At 42.9% G+C, this 14,494-nt stretch overlaps 1 protein-coding gene across 1 annotated transcript in view; it reads right to left on the reverse strand.

Annotated features, from left to right (window-relative positions):
* Positions 1–14,494, reverse strand: part of LOC139154136 (zymogen granule membrane protein 16-like) — a 24,583-nt gene continuing 10,089 nt past the window's right edge. The window contains exons 3-5 of the mRNA XM_070728567.1: positions 5,439–5,521; positions 5,243–5,375; positions 1–358 (exon numbers count right to left, since the gene is read on the reverse strand). Coding sequence (XP_070584668.1) covers positions 1–358; positions 5,243–5,375; positions 5,439–5,521 — 574 coding nt within the window. The remainder of the gene's footprint in view (positions 359–5,242; positions 5,376–5,438; positions 5,522–14,494) is intronic.

The following is a 14,494-nucleotide window of genomic DNA, read 5'->3' on the forward strand; positions in this document are numbered from 1 at the left end:
CTACTCCGCTCTTCCTTTGTTCTCTTTTTCCTGCGTCCCATTTTTACAAACGCCACAGCCAGCAGAGTATTTATCCCAGTGGAATCCAATGGAATCAATGACGGAACCGGCGTGGCCACTGATGTAACGCAGGACGGTATTTGGGAAGAGCGGTGCCCCACTGAAACTGGTGCCATACTCCCTGCCGAAAGCAAAATAGCGCCCCTCGTCAGTAACAAAGACCAGTTTGCAAACATAATCTGTGTATTTCCCAGATACTTGGATGATGGACTCCCTTGGAAACAGGAAGATTTCCTCCAGACCTCCTGACTTGCCACCAACGTAGTTACTCCACTCTTTTCCATAACGGACCTGTAAGCTGGAATAAATATTTGTTTGTTTGTTTGTTTGTTCTTGTGTGTGTGTGTGTGTGTGTGTGTGTTTGTTCGTTTGTTCGTTTATTCATCCATCCATCCATCCATCCATCCATCCATTCATCAATCCATCCATCCATCCATCCATCCATCCATCCATCCATCCATCCATCCATCCATTTAATTTGACTTCTTTGTGGCCCAATCCCAATGGGACTCAGGGTGGCTTACAACAATATAAAAAATACAATGCAATAAAAAGAAATCAAATATTAATTACTAAACCAATAAAACCCCATTTATAAAAACCCACAAACCAAAAAAATCCAATCAAAAATACACATGTGTACCATTCTTGGGCGTCCTCCTCGATACGCAGCTGACCTTGGAACATCATTTGTCGGCTGTGGCGAGGGAGGCGTCCAGGTTCTCCTGGTGCACTAGTTTCAGCCCTACTTGGACAGGGAGTCTCTGATCACAGTCACTCATGCCCTTATCACCTCGAGGTTTAACTATTGCCATGCTTTCTCCATGTGGTTACCTTTGAAGAGTATTTGGAAACTACAAATTGTGCAGAATTCCTCCTCCCCTTTCTATTTCTCTCTTTCTCTCTCTCCCCCTCCATTTCTTTCTTTCTCTTTCTCCATTCCTCTCTTTTTTCTCTCTCTCTTTCTCTCTTCTTGCCTCTTTTTCTATTTCTCTTTCTCTCCCTCCCTATTTCTTTCCTTCTTTCTTTCCTTCCTCCTTTCTCTTTCTTTCTCTCCCCCCTTTTTTCTTTCTCTTTCTCCATTCCTCTCTTTTTTCTCTCTCTTTCTCTCTCTTCTTCCCTCTTTTTCTATTTCTCTTTCTCTCCCTCCCTCTTTCTTTCCTTCTTTCTTTCCTTCCTTCTTTCTCTTTCTTTTTCTCCCCCCTCTTTTATTTCTTTCTCTTTCTCCATTCCTCTCTATTCATCTCTTTCTCTCCCTCTTCCTTTCTTCCTTTCTCTTTCACTCTTCCTTCCTCTTTTTTCTCTTTCTCTCTCTTCCTCCCTTTCTATTTCTTTCTTTCTCTCCCTTCCTCTTTCTTTCTTTCTTTCTCTTTCTCTCCTTCCCTCCCTCTCACTCTTTCTTTCTCTCCCTTCTTTCCTCTCCTTTTCTCTCTCTCTCTCACCCTTTCTTTCTCCCTCTCTCTCCCTCTTTCTTTCTCTTTCTCTCCCTTCCTTCCTCTTTTTCTCTCTCTCTTTCTCTCTTCCTTCCTCCCTTTCTTTCTCTCTCTCCTTCCCTCCCTCTCTCTTTCCCTCCCCCTCTCATTCTCTCTCTTCCTTCCTCTTTTTCTCTCTCTTTCTACCTTCCTTCTCTCCTCCCTTTCTTTCTTTCTCTCTCTCCCTCATTCCCTCCCTCTTTCTCCCTCCTCTTTCTCTCTTCCTTCCTCTTTTTCTCTCTCTCTTTCTCTCTTCCTTCCTTCCTCCCTTTCTTTCTTTCTCTCTCTCCCTCCTTCCCTCCCTCTCTCTCTCTCTCTCCCCCCTCTCATTCTCTCTCTTCCTACCTTCCTCTCTCTCTTTTTCTCTCTGTGGAGAGTGTAACAGATTTCGCTGCCATTCACCATTTTCTCTCCCCCTGCAGCCCCCACCTTGGTATCCTGTAGCGGAAGAGCCATTTATTCCACAGGGTTAAATTCGTGCTTCTTGAACAGGGATCTCCTCTACTAATCCACAATTCCTTCCAAGATTCTCCAACTTCGCATCCCCCTGCTGCTCCTTGCCTCTCCCAGAAGTGCCTGGATGGGCTTCCTCGGGGGGGGGGGGGCTGTTGTGTGTGGAGAAATGGCACCCGGTTCCACTGGGAGATGGTCCCAGCGATAGTCTGGTCCTAAGCCTTGCAGGGCTTTATAGGCAATAACCAACATTGTGAATTGTGACCAGATTTTGGTTCTCTTGGACCAATTTCAGTCTGGGTAGTATGAGTTTCCAGATCAGAATCATATTATTACCGATAAAAAGGCACCTTAGTGTCCTTAATAGATTTTCTTTAAGAAGAACAATGAGGAAATGAGCAATAAAGAAAAAGAGGGAGGTTAAAAATTGAGGATACCTTTGTAATAACTCCTCTTAAAGTTCTGCGAATAATGTGAAGGCAACTGCACAAGGAAGCTTTTGTTTGGACTTAATTATACCTACACCGATCAAAGGAGTGAACTGGCTTAATGCTGACTAAACCTACATTGGGAACAGTGTTTATTTCTAACAAGTGGAAATTAACCCTGGACTGTTAGAAACCTTTCCCTGAAAGTGTGTTTGCTCACATTCTAAACCACACAGGTTACTCAGTTCATTTGGCAGTGTACATCAAAGTCTGGTTGAGTAATTCTATAGTTACTCAGCCATATGAAAAAAAAACTTGGATCGGAAGAAGTCAAATTAAATGAAGAACAGTCGCTAACAATTAAAAATAAAAGCATAAAATAATCCAGACATGTATTTCTCAAGCTTGGCAACTTGCAAATGAGAGAACTTCAACTCTCGGAATTCTGAGAGTTAAAATTCAAGCATCTTCAAATTGTCAGGCTTGAGACTATGTGCATATCTATCTATCTATCTATCTATCTATCTATCTATCTATCTATCTATCTATCTATCTATCTATCCATCCATCCATCCATCCATCCATCCATCCATCCACCCACCCACCCACCGACCCGCCCGCCCACCTACCTGCTTACTTACTCACTTACATACATACTAGACAACACAGTATCAACAGTAGAAACCTTCAAATTTCTAGGTTCTATCATAGCTCAAGTCCTAAAATGGTCACCTAACATGAAAAGCTTGTTGCTTGTATCCTTAAGATTTTTATTAATATTGATTGTTTCTTCATTCCTTATTTGACCCCTATGACAATCATTAAGTGTTGTACCACATGATTCTTGACAAATCTATATTTTCTTTTATGTACACTGAGAGCACATGCACCAAGACAAATTCCTTGTGTGTCCAATCACACTTGGCCAATAAAGAATTCTATCCTATTCTTCTATTATTTACTTATTTATTTATTTGATTCACAGGTAGTCCCCGACTTATGACAGGGATACGTTCCCACGGCCTGTCGTAAGCCGAGTTTGGTGTAATCCGATTTACATGAGTATTTCGACTTACACGGCGGTGGTGGTGGCTTCTTCAAGGAACCAACAGCTGGTCCTTCTCGGCGCTTGGTTGCCGCTGCCGCCTCCGTTCGGCTGAGGGGATCTCTGTGGTGGTCAACCTCGGAGGCTACAGCAACACAGTGCCAAGAAAGACCGGCTGTTGGTCCCTTGAAGCCGGTCCTTCTCGGCGCTGCGTTGCTGTAGCCTCCGAGGCCACCCACTGCAGAGATCCCCTCGCCTGGTTGGAGGCGGTGGTGGCGGCAGCACCCTCGGAGGCTGCAGCAGTGCAGTGCTGAGAAAGACCGGCTGTTGGTCCCTTGAAGCCGCCGCTGCCTCCGTTTGGGCAAGGGGATTTCCGCGGGGTCTCCGAAGCTGCCACCCAACGCGGAGATCCCTTCGCCCGAATGGAGGCGGCGGTGGCAGCGGTGGCTTCGAAGCTGTCTCTAGGTCATCGTAACGATGAAATGTCGTACGTCGGGGACGACGTAACCCGGGGACTACCTGTATGGCGCCCCTCTCCAAGGACTCGGGGCAGCTCACAACATAATAAAAAACAGTATACAATATCAAAATCTAAAATCCAATTAATATAATGAACTACTCCAAAAACACTGGAACATTAAAAATCATTCATTCACATTCAACAACAAGCATATACTGCACTCGTCGGGGGCGGAAGCTAGGGTCGGCATAGATGGGTTTTCAAGTTCTTACAGAAGGCAAGAAAGGTGGGGGCAGTACGAATCTCTGGGGGGAGCTGATTCCAGAGGGCCGTGGCTCTCGCAGAGAAAGTAACTTTGGGATAAGACCAGTGAAGGCCTACCAAAATTTTTACTACCCCACTGTGGGCGTGGCTTAAGCAGGACGCCCTGCATTTTCTTTCAACATCTTTCAGTGCAAATTGGGTGCTCTGGGGTAGAGCTCCATTTTTGCTACCCCATTGCGTTCCCACACCTGGGCAGTAGCCTCCCCCCGGATAAGACACTGGATCAAATCTAACATAAGGAATAATAATAATAATGGCTGGGAACTACATTATTCAAAGGGCTGTCTTTTCCCAGTCACATCTATCCAACCGATCAGAGAAGGAAAGTAGGGAATGCTAGAGGTCACTGAGGGGCCGCCCGCCACCAGTGCTACTGGGATGCCCCTGGCGGCAGGTGTGGACAGGTGTTTGGTGTGGGTGGACGCCCCTGGAATGAGATTCAGCTTTTGCGCATGCACACAGAAGCGAAATCTCGCATGAGGACTCTCGCGCACATGAAATTTCAGCAATTTTCGCTGATTTCTTTGCTTCCGTGCATGTGCTGAAGCAAAAAAGCCCCCAAATTGCCAATTGCGGACATCCTTACGTGAGATTTCACTTTCTGTGAAATCTCGTGCATGGGTGCGCAAGTGGGTGCATCAGGGGGGCGCAACTGTGCATACATCACCGTTTTTACTAACTAATCGACCATCCCAGTTGCAACGGCTGCGGCCCATTACTGCTACAGGTCCTCTCTCCTAAAGAGATCCCCCAAGCAATACCAAGAAGAAGGGCCTTCTCCATGGTGGCTCCCTGTGGGGATAAGATTGACTCACACTTTAACATTCTTTCAGTAGTCAAGGTTTTGCCAACAGACATGGGGACCCCAAAGTAGGATGGAGCTATCAAGTGTCTATAGCCCAGAAAGTTGTGTGTTGACACACAATTTCCATCAACCCAAGCATGTTTTCCTTCCTCGACATACCTAATCCTAAGCCTTCTCAGCCATTCATGTACTTACCCCACAATGTAATAACGGCTAACCCGGATCCTTATGGCCGTTATGGGCCCCTCGAGTTGGTTCCCAGAATGAGAAAAGCGTTGTCCACCCTTCCCCCCATACTCGCCAGAATAGGAGGATGTGCGAGCATTCTCTGAAATAAAGTGGAGGAGAAAGGAGTGAGCTGTGGTCAAGGAGTGGCAATACCCCCACTCACCGTGGAACAGCCTTTCCTTGAATTTACCTGCGTGGAGGGTGATGCCACACGACAGGAGGAAGATTAAGATGAAGCAATTCTTCCTAGACAGACAGTTGTGTATAAAATCAATAAATGACATTATTTTCATTATTACAGGTAGTACTCAACTTACAGCCATTCATTTAGTGGTTTATCAAATAGCACTCGCACTTAAGACTTATATACCACTTCAAAATATTTTACGGTCCTCTTTAAGTGGTTTACTGAGTCAGCCCAGCAATCTGGGTCCTCATTTGACAGACAAGGGAAGGATGGAAGGCTGAGTTAACGGTAAGGATCAAACTCCTGGTAGTGGGCAGAATTAGCTTGCAATGATGCATTTTAACCACTGCGACTAGAGATATTCCTGTTGGGTATATTACCAGAGAAATTCAGTAAAAAAGGTACGTATTTAATTATTCATATAATTACAGCAGCGAGAATTGCATTTGTGCAAAAATGGAAAGCAACAAAAGCCCCTTCTGAAAGGGAAATAATGAAAAAAAATATTGGATTGTGTGGAAGTGAATAGATTGACAATGAAAATTAAAGATAGTATATGCGCAAAATTGGAAAGGGGAAAACATTCCCAAAGAGGAAGAGGTAATTAAGAAAATATTAGATTGCACTGAAATGGATATGATGACAAGATGGTTAAACAACCAAGGGGAATCAGAATTTTATGAGATCTGGAATAAAGTGTATATATGGATAAATAATAAGAAGAATTAAAACTAAAATATATGTGAGAATTGTAGTAGTAACGTTATGGATTACATTTTTTGGTGTTTTATACTGTTTTTATATGAAGATTTTTTTTATATAAGGTGATACAAAATTTCTTCTTTTCATTTAAATTAATAAGTTGATTTAAGGTACTAATATTGTATTTTCCTTTCTGTATGGAAAAGTGACTTCTATGATAAGAGGGGAAATTGCAACCCCAATTTTATGTTAAATGTGTGTTTGTTTGCTTGTATGTTAGTTTTTATGAAAATTAATAAAGTCTATTACAAAAAAGAAAAAAAAAGAAAATTAAAGATAAGGAAGAGTTTGAATACTAAAATTTAGGAGGGGATTTTATGATTGGTTAGAAAATGGGTATGTATAGAAGATAAAAAATATGGATTAAATTGGAGGAAAATAAAAAATTGAAGGTAGTCAATCAAGGTGACAAAATTAGGTAGTTGAGAAGGGAGCATTAACTTAGTAGATATACCTAGGAAAATATAAGAAGTAAGCATAGATATGGATACCAGGGAAAAAATAAGTTTAAGAGATGCACCGATAATTAAACAATTAAGGCGATGAGTTACCCGTCTGTTAACTATAGGATAGGGTAGGGTGAACCTTTTACATGTCAAAAGGAGCATGTGTAGCATGCACGTATATACCCACACCCAATTCTTGCCCCCCATGCATGTGCACCCCATGCTACCCCTGCACATGTGCACAATCCCCCTTCCCCCACGCATGCACACAGGCCTCACTAAAGCTTGGGACAAATGGGCAAACTGGAAGTTTGGATAAATGGACTAAAGGTTTGTCCGTAGTGCTGTTTTTTGCCCTCAGGAGGCTTCCGGGAAGCTTCCTGAAGTCCCGGAGCATGAAAAACAGCACAACGGGGCAAAACAGAAGTCTGTTTTTCCAAACTTCTAGTTTGCTCGTGGGGTTGTTCTTTGCACTCTGGGGCTTCAGGAAGTTTCCGTGAAGCCTCTGGAGTGCAAAAGCAGCACAACAGACAAATTGGAAGTCAGTTTTTCCAAACTTCAGGTTTGCCCATTGGGCTGCTTTTCGGACTGCGGGGCTTCAGGAAGCTTCACTGAAGCCTCCAGAGAGTGAAAAACATTACAACAGGCAAATCAGGTCTGTTTTGCCGAGTTTCCAGTTTCCCATTGGGCTGTTTTTCAGATTGGGGGTTTCAGGGAACTTCCCTGAAACCTCTGGAGGGCGAAATTGCTTCCCCAAAGTCAAATATGCTGGAGCTGACATAGGGCAACAGCTCACATGCCCTTAGATTATCCACCGTTGACCGATCCAGATTCCTAAGAGGTCAGTAAGGGGCGAGTACAAGTGCACTAGAGTGCCTTCCGTCCCCTGTCCTATGGCTTTCCTATATCTCCTATACCTTTCTTCTATTCCTATATCTCTTCTTCTATTCTTTCATAGATATGTTCTATTACTATATCTTCTTTTCTATTCTTTCTTAGATATATTTTACTATGAGTATCTCCTCTATAACCTTCATCATGTATAGATTGTGAGCACAATAAGAATTGTAACACAGAATCGCTACACCAAAGTCCAGTGTTTTTAAATGTCTTTGTTTTGTGTGTCATGTATATATGTTTATAAATAAAACTTTATAATAATAATAATAAGAAGAAAGTGGGTTGTAGCCATTCCTCACACTTAACAGCCCTCACAGCATCCCTGTGGAAAGAGCCAGGGTGGTGCAGCATGTAGAGTGCTGTATTGCAGGCCACTGAAGCTGATTGTAGATCTATAGGTCAGCGGTTCAAATCTCATCTCTGGCCCCCATCATTCCGAGGTGGGTAAAATGAGGACCCGGATTGTGGGGGAAATAGCCTAGCTCTGTTAAAAAAAGTGCTATTGCTAACATGTTGTAAGCCGCCCTGAGTCTAAGGAGAAGGGCGGCATAAAAATTGAATAAATAAATAAAATAAATAAATAATCAAAATTTGAGCACTTGACAAGCGACATGTATTTATGACAAGATCCAGCATCCCAGGATCATGTGATCACAGATGGCCTGCTACTAGAATGGCCAGGAGCTATGCTCCGGTAGCGATTTTCGGGATGCACAGGCAGCTGCGCATGCAAAATCTTGTGTGAAAATTCTCGCGCAGAAACAAAAATATCAGCTAAAATTGCCGAAATCTTGCTCATGTGCATGTACAGAAGCCAAATTTTGTGGCGAGCGGCATGTGCGCGCCCACAACGGACTCGGAGAGCACGCCAGTAGTGCAGAAGAAGGCAGGTGGGGCAACAGGTAGAGTGCTGTACTGCAGGTCACTGAAGCTGACTGCTAGATCTGCAGGTCAGCAGTTCAAATCTCATCACCGGCTCGAGGTTGACTCAGCCTTCCATATTTCCGAGGTGGGTAAAATGAGGACCCGGATTTTGGGGGCAATAGGCTGGTTCTGTTTAAAAATGCTATTGCTAACACGTTGTAAGCTGCCCTGAGTCTAAGGAGAAGGGTGGCATTTAAAAAAAAATCAAATAAATAAACAAACAAACAAACAAACAAATAAATAAATAAAATCACCATTTGCGACCTTCCCAGCCGACTTCTGACAATAAAAGTCAGTGGGGAAGGAGACAGATTTATTTAATGACCGTGTGATTCACTTTACAACTTAATTGATTCATTTAGCTGTGGCAAAAAGGCATAAATTGGATTAACTGCCTTGCTTAGAAATTATGGTCCCAATTATAGCTGTAAGTGAAGGACGCCCTGTATATTGTGACCCTGCCCTTTCCCCCCATAGTAGCAATTAATGGAGTGCAGAGACTTGGAGGTAGTAGTGAATAACAGCTCTTTATTGAAGTGAGACATAGGTCTAGTGAAGGAGTCAGCCAGGAAGTTCTCTGTTTAAATAGAGGGATGCCAGCTGGTTCAACTAATTAGTGGACTTGCTTTTCCCGCTTCAGAGAGTGGACTTTGGAGTAAACAGTTTACACTTTTCCAACCTTAAACAGAGGTCTTCAAGCCTGGCAACTTTAAGACTCGTGGACTTTAACTCCCAGAATTCTGGGAGTTGAAGTCCACGATTCTTAAAGTTGCCCAGGTTTGGGGACCCCTGCCTTAATACATAACACTCACGATCTGCTCGTTGTGTACTTCTTGCAATACCTCCACCGGGTGACCCAAGTTTAAAAATTGGACACAGAAGCCTTAATGCTCCCCGTGCCCCAATTTTAGCAGAGGAACAGGGGGCTTAATGGCAGGGCCTTGAAATTCAATTCTAACATTCTCCCTACAAATCTCAGACTGACCTCCTCTTTCCAGAGGTCTGTTGTTAGAAAGAACTCTAAAGCCACTGGGATATAAAAAGCACGGCCACATATGGCTCAGCTGCGTCAGCACAACTTATAAGATTTAGGAATTTTCTCCCCTATTAAATATTATATTAAATTTAGAAACCCTCCAGCTCCCTCGACCATTGAAGTAACTCTTAAGATTAGGGACCGTATACAGTGGTACCTCTACCTACAAATGCCTCTACTTAAAACTTTTTCTAGATAAGAACCGGGCATTCAGTATTTTTTTGCCTCTTCTCAAGAACCATTTTCCACTTACAAACCTGAGTCTCTGAAACTGTAATTGGAAAAGGCAGGGAGAAGCCTCCGTGGGGCCTCTCTAGTGATCTCCTGGGAGGAAACAGGGACGGAAAAGGAGGCGAGAAGCCTCTGTGGGGCCTCTCTACGAATCTTCTGGGAGGAAACAGGTCCTCCACCCTCCCTATAGTTTCCCCAATCGCACACATTATTTGCTTTTACATTGATTCCTATGGGGAAAATTGCAACTTCTTACTAACTTTTCTACTTAAGAACCTGGTCAGGAAACAAATTAATTTCGTAAGTAGAGGTACTACTGTAAAAACGTTTTCACCTAAATTGGTAAGAATAGATTGTCAATTTCCTTTTGTTATATTAAACAGAAAAAAAAATCCTTGTCCCCATTTCTTACTTACATTGTGGCCAACCCAGTCCCGGATTTGGAGATCTATGGCTATCTCCTGAAAAGTCTACGAAGGGGACCTTCAAACCATTTTATACTGTTTCCAAGACACCATATGAATCACTTTATCGTGGGAACAGGCCGGCTGGGTCAATATCATAATTTCTTATAGATTTCTTTCATTGGCACTTTCCTGGAGGTCATCCAAGGAACCTCCCCACCTCTCATTCCTGGCTGCCTGATCTGGTGGCCCCACCTTGGCTTTGAATGACCTCTAAGATAAGGATGTCCTTGTGACCAACTTTGTTAAGGGTGGTATTCTTCCAAAGGATTTTCCTGCTGAAAGGCTTATAAGCTACCATATTTTTCAGAGTATGAGATGCACCTTAGTTTTGGGGGAGGAAAATATGGAAAAGAATCTGCTTATTCATCTGGCTTGCATCCTTAGCCAGTACATTATTTTATTCCCTGGTTAGGACTTTTAAAAAATCCTTATTTGGCCAGAGTAACAATGAAAGAGTTTGCAAGCCAGCAAGAGCTGGGAACATCATTAGCACCTAGAAAGAAACATTCGGAGCAGGTAGAGCAATGGAAAAAACCCTGGAAAGTCTTGGAAAACATTATCTGCAGAGAGTAACAATGAAAGAGCTTGCAAGTCAGTAAGAGCTGGGGACATTGTTAGCACCTGGTTAAGGCTGGAAAGAAACATTTGGAGCAAGAAGAGAATGAGAAAAAACCCTACAAAGACAGGATTTGGAAAACATTCTTTGTAGAAAGTAACAATGAAAGAGCTTGCAAGCTGGTAAGAGCTGGGAACATTGTTAGAACCTGGTTAGGCTTGAAAGAAAATTATTTTGGAGCAAGTTAGAGCAATGAAAAGAAAAACCTATGGCTTGGAAAACATTCTTCGCAGAGAGAAACAATGAAAGAGCCTGCAAGGTAAAAGCTGGGAAGATCATTAGCAGTTAGTTAGGGCTAGGGGGGGAGGGGAAGCTGCATTCAGAGTATAAGACGCACCCAAATTATCAGCTTATTTTAGGGAGGGAAAGGGTGCATCTTATTCTCTGAAAAATACAGTCGTATGAAAGAAGAAATGCTTTGGAATTGTCCATTATCAATAAACTGAAGGATACGACACACGGGTTACACAAGGAGGACCCTATTTGACCTGAATGGCTGATTAAGGCTGGTCTTCTATGATCCAATGTTTCCTAAATACAGTGGTACCTCTACTTAAGAACGCCTCTACTTAAGAACTTTTCTAGATAAGAACCAGGTGTTCAAGATTTTTTTTGCCTCTTCTTAAGAATCATTTTCTACTTAAGAACCTGAGCCCGGAAAAATTTCCCAGGAAATTTGAGAGCGGCACGAAGGCCCGGCCAGTTTCCCGCCATTTCTCTCTGGCGCAGTGTATGGGAGAGAGCCTCGCGCCAGGTGTATGGGAGGCATTGTACTTCTTACCTTGCAGCCTCAGTGTTGTGTCCAGAGGACAGTTAGGCCTTGTACCCGCCCCATATTCCTTGGGCGGGAAAATACTGCAAGGTGATTGGTTGGCTCAGTCTGGCAGCCCGGTATATATATAGCTGCCAGGCACGGCCATGTTTGTCTTGTCTAGTTCTGTAAACCATTACTTCCTGTTTAATAAAGAACCGTTACTTACCACAAGATTGCAGTCCTTCATTTCAGCAAGAATTTAACACTCAGAATCCCTCTTTTTGTTTGCTAAGCCTTAAAGTTTTGGATTTTTTTTATTTCCCTCACCTCACCTTCTTCCTTCAGCAGCGACTGTCCTTCTCCTCTTCCTCCTCCTCCTCCTCCTCCTCCTCCCCCCACCCAAATTCTGAGCTTTTATTTCTTTCCTAATGGGTTTGCAGGCATTATTTGCTTTTACATTGATTCCTATGGGAAAAATTGCTTCTTATTAAGAACATTTCTACTTATGAACTTGGTCACGGAACAAATTAAGTTCTTAAATAGAGGTACCACTATATATATGTTTATATAATCCAGCGGTCCCCAAACTACGGCCCGTGGGCCGCATGCGGCCCACTGAGGCCATTTATCCAGCCCGCCGGTGATTGACAGGAGCACAGGGAAAAGAGAGCAAGAAAGAAAGAAAGGGGAAAGAGAGGTAGGGAAAGAGAAGTGAAGAGGAATGAATGAATGAATGAAGGAAGGAAGGAAGGAAGGAGAAATGGAGGGACAGAGGAAAGAAGGACTCACTTAACACAAATTTGGGCTCATATTGTGGTCATAAGTCAAGGACTACCTGTAATTCAAAACAGTCCTCAAGTTACAACACAGCTGGGGTCATAATTTTCACTGCTAAGGAAGAAGATTGTTGTACGGGACTGCCTCTCGCCACATGCCTCCCAGAGACCAATAAGAGCACAAAGTTGGCCTCCTCCAGGTCTCATCGACTAAGCAATGCAGGTTGGCGGGGCCGCCAGAGTTGGTGAGGGAGGGCCTTCTCTGTGGCTGCCCCGGCTCTATGGAATAACTCCCCCCCCCAATGTCCGTACAGCTCCCACCCTACTGGCCTTCCATAAGGCCATGAAGACCTGGCTTTGCCGGCAGGCCTGGGGACCATGAAAGATGTATATAATTCATGGCCAAACTGCATGAATGGTGTGTATGCATGCAATTATCACTGTTTTTTAAAATAACAAATTGGTTTTTATTATAGCATTTTAGTTTTAGATATTTGACTTCTTCTATTGCTTTGTATCTTTTTGTGTCTGTATTATATTGTTTTGTTAGCCGCCTTGAGTCCTTTGGAATTGGGCAGCATAGAAGTCAAACCAACAAACCCACAAACCCACAAACCAACAAGTAAGTAAGTTAGTAAGTAAGTAAGTAAGTAAGTAAGTAAGTAAGTAAGTAAGTAAGTAAGTAAGTAAGACTCGTACCTGATTTTATAAACTCAAATCTTATGGTATCTCAGCTGGATTACAGCATTCCTGTCAAAAGACATCAAGTTGTTAAAAGAGGAAGCGCCATATCCACCCGGTCCCTGTTAAAAGCAGCGTTCCCCAAGGCAGGGTTTTGGGACCAATACTCTTCATTCTCTACATCAATGGCCTTTGCGATCATGTCACGAGCAACTGTGTTCTCTTCGCTGATGATGTAAAACTCTTCAAAACCACCGACAACACAGCTATTCTCCAAAAAGACCTAGACTTTGTCTCTGATTGGTCTAACACCTGGCAACTCCAAATCTCAACCAACAAATGCTCTGTCTTCCACATCAGCAAAATCAGAACTTCAAATATAAGCTGAATAATCAAAATCTCACAGATAACCCCCACTCAATAAAAGACCTTGGAATAACAATATACAGTATAATGACCTAAGTGCCAAAGCCCATTGCAACAACATTGCCAAAATGCTTCAAGAGTTGTTAACCTAATCCTACGTAGTTTCTGCTCCGGCAATCTCACACTACTTACCAGAGCTTACAAGACCCATCCTTGAAGACAGCTCATCTGTTTGGAACCCATGCCACATCACAGACATTAACTCCCTCGAAAATGACCAAAGATGCTTCACCAGAAGAGCATTTCACTCCTGTACCCGAAACAGAATACCCTACAAAACTAGACTTACAATCCTGGGTCTAGAAAGCTTAGAACTACGATGCCTGAAGCATGATCTAAGTATCACCCACAAGATCATATATTGCAATGTCCTCCCTGTCAACGACTACTTCAGTTTCAACCACAACAACATAAGAGCAAACAACAGATTCAAACTTAATATTAACCGTTCCAAACCTGACTGTAAAAAATACAACAAGTAATCGAGATGTCAAGGCGTGGGACTCATTATCTGACTCTGTAGTGTCATCCCCTAACCCCCAACATTTTACCCTTAGCCTATTCTATGGTTGACCTCTCCAGATTCCTAAGAGGTCACTAAGGGGCATGCATAAGTGAACTAGTGTGCCTTCTATCCCCTGTCCTACTGTCTTTCCTATATTTCTTTATACAGTGTTCCCTCGATTTTCGAACTTCGCGAAAAGTCTATACCACGGGTTTTCAAAAATATTAATTAAAAAATACTTTGTGGGTTTTTTCCCTATACCACGGTTTTTCCCGCCCGATGACATCATATGTCATTGCCAAACTTTCATCCGACTTTAATAAATATTTTTTTTAATAAACTTTAATAAATAAACATGGTGAGTAATGATCTAAATAGATGCTAAGGGAATGGGAAATTGCACTTTAAGGGTTTAAAGTGTTAAAGGAAGGCTTGTGATACTGTTCATAGCCAAAAATAGTGTATTTACATCCGCATCTCTACTTTGCGGAAATTCGACTTTCGCGGG

Source organism: Erythrolamprus reginae, chromosome Z (assembly GCF_031021105.1).
Source record: "Erythrolamprus reginae isolate rEryReg1 chromosome Z, rEryReg1.hap1, whole genome shotgun sequence".
Lineage (NCBI taxonomy): Eukaryota > Metazoa > Chordata > Lepidosauria > Squamata > Dipsadidae > Erythrolamprus > Erythrolamprus reginae.